The 3,139-nt window shown below is 65.7% G+C and overlaps 1 protein-coding gene across 1 annotated transcript; it reads right to left on the bottom strand.

Annotated features, from left to right (window-relative positions):
* Window positions 1-678: 678 nt before the first annotated feature.
* BARX1 (BARX homeobox 1) lies at window positions 679-2,713 on the bottom strand (the record flags this gene model as incomplete). The annotated part of the gene is made up of 4 exons (XM_079540122.1): window positions 679-843; window positions 1,048-1,132; window positions 1,224-1,512; window positions 2,509-2,713. 4 exons carry the CDS (start codon window positions 2,711-2,713, stop codon window positions 679-681), a joined length of 744 nt encoding a protein of 247 aa, XP_079396248.1.
* Window positions 2,714-3,139: the final 426 nt, after the last annotated feature.

Genomic DNA, 3,139 nt, shown 5'->3' with positions numbered 1-3,139 from the left:
CTTGCTACGTCGCCGCAACGAGCGCAGAGCCCCGGGGTCGGTGGAAGTTTTCTGCTCCCTGTGCCCGAGCTCTGCCCAGAGCGGCACCAACAGCGCTTCCCCAAAGCGGCGTTTAGATGTGCCGCCGCATCTCAGCCGCCTGTTAGACGGCAATGACGCATTTCTTAGAGAAATGACGACCATCGTCTCCCCCTCTGAGCGCGGCCAAGGCCCGGGTGGCCTCCGGGTGTGACGCGTGGCCGAGAACGAAGAAAAAAATAAACAACAAACAAAACCAAAAATATAAAGAAACGATTAAAAAGAAAATAAAAAGCATTACTCAGAGCAATAGTCCATAAAATACTTTATTGAAATAAAGTAAATATCTTCGCATTAATAAAACCGATCATAAAATGCAGTTTTCGAGTAACTGGGGGCACCACAGGGTTTCACGCAGCGAGCAACGCCGAGGGCAGACCCGGTGCCCCCCGGCCGCCACGCACCGCGGATCTCAGGGCCGGGACCCGAGCCGTGCGCTCTGTGCTCCGACCGCGGCCCCACCGCCCTCTGCCCCCGTCCTCTGCCGCCCGGGCCGCTGCACACGGAGTTCCTTCCGCCCGGGGCTGCGCGCTCCGGGGCCCGGCGCGGCGCTGGGAGTCCCCGCGCACCCGGCGGCGGCGGTGGGGCCGGGCCGTGCCCTCACTCCTCCTGGCTGACCTCAGCTGGCGAGCCCAGGCTCTCGGGGGGTTTCTCAGCGTCCCGGGCGCGCTCCTGCTCAGAGAGCTGCTCGCTGCTGGGGATGGAGTTCTTCTTGGGGCGGCCCTTGGGCTTGGTGGGGGACTCCAGGCCTCCCCCCTGCAGCACCTGCGGGGCGGGGAGGTCACAGCGATAGCCGCGTAAAGCAGCGCTCCGGTCCGCGGTACCGGTGGGGGAAGGTCCCCGCTGCCCGAGCCGTACTGCGCGGAGCAGGGAGCGTGCTGTGGCCGCATGGAGCGGGGACATACACATATATCAAAACATACATATATATAATTTTTTCCCCCTGGAGGGCCCGGCGCCGGCACTTACTATTTTCTTCCATTTCATGCGCCTGTTCTGGTACCAGGTTTTCACCTGGAGCTGGCTGAGCCCCAGCGATTCGGCCAGGTCTATTCTGCGGGCGGGAGAGAGGCGGTAAGACCCGGCCCGGCCCGCGGCTTTCCTTCTGCTCTCCGGACGATGCCCCCGCGCCGCCCCGCCGGTACCTGTCGGGCGTCGAGAGGTACTTCTGCTTCTCGAAGCGCTTCTCCAGCCCCATGAGCTGCAGCTCTGTGAAGACGGTGCGGCTGCGGCGGCCCTTCTTGGCCTTGCTGCCCGGCTCGGGGCCGCCCGGCTCCAGCTTGCCGCGGAGGTGCAGCTCCAGCGGGAGGTGGGGCGAGGCGGAGCCGCCCTGCAGCCCCGAGCCGGCGGCCAGAAGAGCTGAGCCCAACCCCGAGCAGCCCAGGGGAGCCAGCGGGAACTTGAAGACTGCCGCCGGCTCCGCCTTCAGAACGGCTGCGGGAGAGAGCGGCCGTGAGAGCCGGGCGGCCCCGGAGGCTTCTCGCGTTGGGCTCCGCGCACGGCCCCGAGCCCTTCTCCCACATCAGCCGCGGGGTCACGCCGTGCCCTGCAGCCGGCGGCAGGCAGTCACCCACCCAGCGATCCTCGCGTTACCCGCGGAAGCCTTTAGGAACCATTTAGGATCTGGTGCCGACTGACAGATTCAAGCGCTGCCGGGCCCACAGCCGCACTGTCAGACTCGTGCTCGGCCCCGACGTGCGGGGCCCTCCCGAGCGCCCAGGGATCTCGCACGAATGGGCAGATCACGCTGCCCTATGTAGCACCGCGACCGCTCTCCCAACACCGAGCACGGCCCGGGGGCTTCGAAAGCACAGGCGGGCCCGGCCCGAGGAACACACACGGGCACACACTGGTGCGGGCCGGCATTTCAGACCGGTGTCTAAAACAATCCTGAATCCCCAGAGCTCCAATACAGGTATTTCCCCACTACGGGGCTCGATGCTTTCCCGATTTCTTTTTTAAGAGGAAAGCAAAAATTTGGAATCCTCCCGTTCCATTCGCTTCGAGGGATAAATGAACAGCGTCTCTGCAGATAAAGACAGCTTTAGAAGCAAAAGCGTTCGCGATCACAGATTCAATATTCGCGTTAACATAAAATAAGCGTAAAATAAAATAACAAAAATCAACCGAAAAAAAAAAAAGCCAACAAACAACCCCCTCAAAACCAAAACACAACAAGAAATCTGTCCTTAATACCTTATCCTGCACCGCGTCCCGACACCACACCGCGCGGCTCGCACTCTCCATCCCCCCATCTCTCCACGCACAGCACCGCTCCCCACGGCCCCACCGCCGCCCGCGCCCCGCACATGCGGCCCCGTCCCCGCCCGGAGCGCTGCGGCGAAGTTCCCGAGCTCTCCTCCCATAGGAGCGGCCTCACACGCGCCGGGAACCGCAGCCCAGCTCCCATCCGACCCCGGCGGGACGTACCGAGGTGGTTGTGGTAGGGCCGCGCCGATAGCAGCGCCTGCACCCCGAACTTGAGCAGCTCCCCGGGCGGCGCCGCGCCTTTGGCGTCGGGGGGGTCGGTGAGGATCTCCTCAATCATGAAACTGCGATAGCGGTGCGAGCGGTGGTCGGGAAAGGCTTCGGCCGGGAAGTAGTGCGCAGCCCCCAGCTCCAGCGGGTGCTGCATCCTCGCCGCCGCCCGGGCCGTGCCGAGCCGAGCCCGGCCGCCGGGCCCTAACGCAGCCCCCCGGCCGCTGGGAGCCGGGCAGCGGGGGCTCTGCCCATCGCCCCTACCCCGCCCTACCCCTGGGCAGGGCCCGGCGCGGGCCCCCCCCCCGCTCCGGCTCCGCGAGTGCCTCGGGACCGCCCCGAGCGCCGCCGGCCCGCGGCCGTTCCGCCGCACGCACGCACGGGGCGCGGCACCGGGCAGCACCTCCCCAACCCAACCCGGCCTGACGGGCAGCGGCTCTATTATACGGCCCCGGGGGCTGCGGAGGGCGGGGGAGGGCGCGGGAGGGGCCGCGGAGGAAGGAAGGGGCCGGGGCGGGCGAGTACCTGGAAGCGGGAGGTTACGGCGCAGCATTTGATCAGCTGCCATATAAAGCAAACGGGC

The sequence above is a fragment of the Tetrao urogallus genome (genome assembly GCF_951394365.1).
Source record: "Tetrao urogallus genome assembly, chromosome: 10".
In the NCBI taxonomy this organism is placed as follows: Eukaryota; Metazoa; Chordata; class Aves; order Galliformes; family Phasianidae; genus Tetrao; species Tetrao urogallus.
The sequence above is the reverse complement of the archived record's forward strand: the minus strand, read 5'-3'. Positions and strand labels throughout refer to the sequence as shown.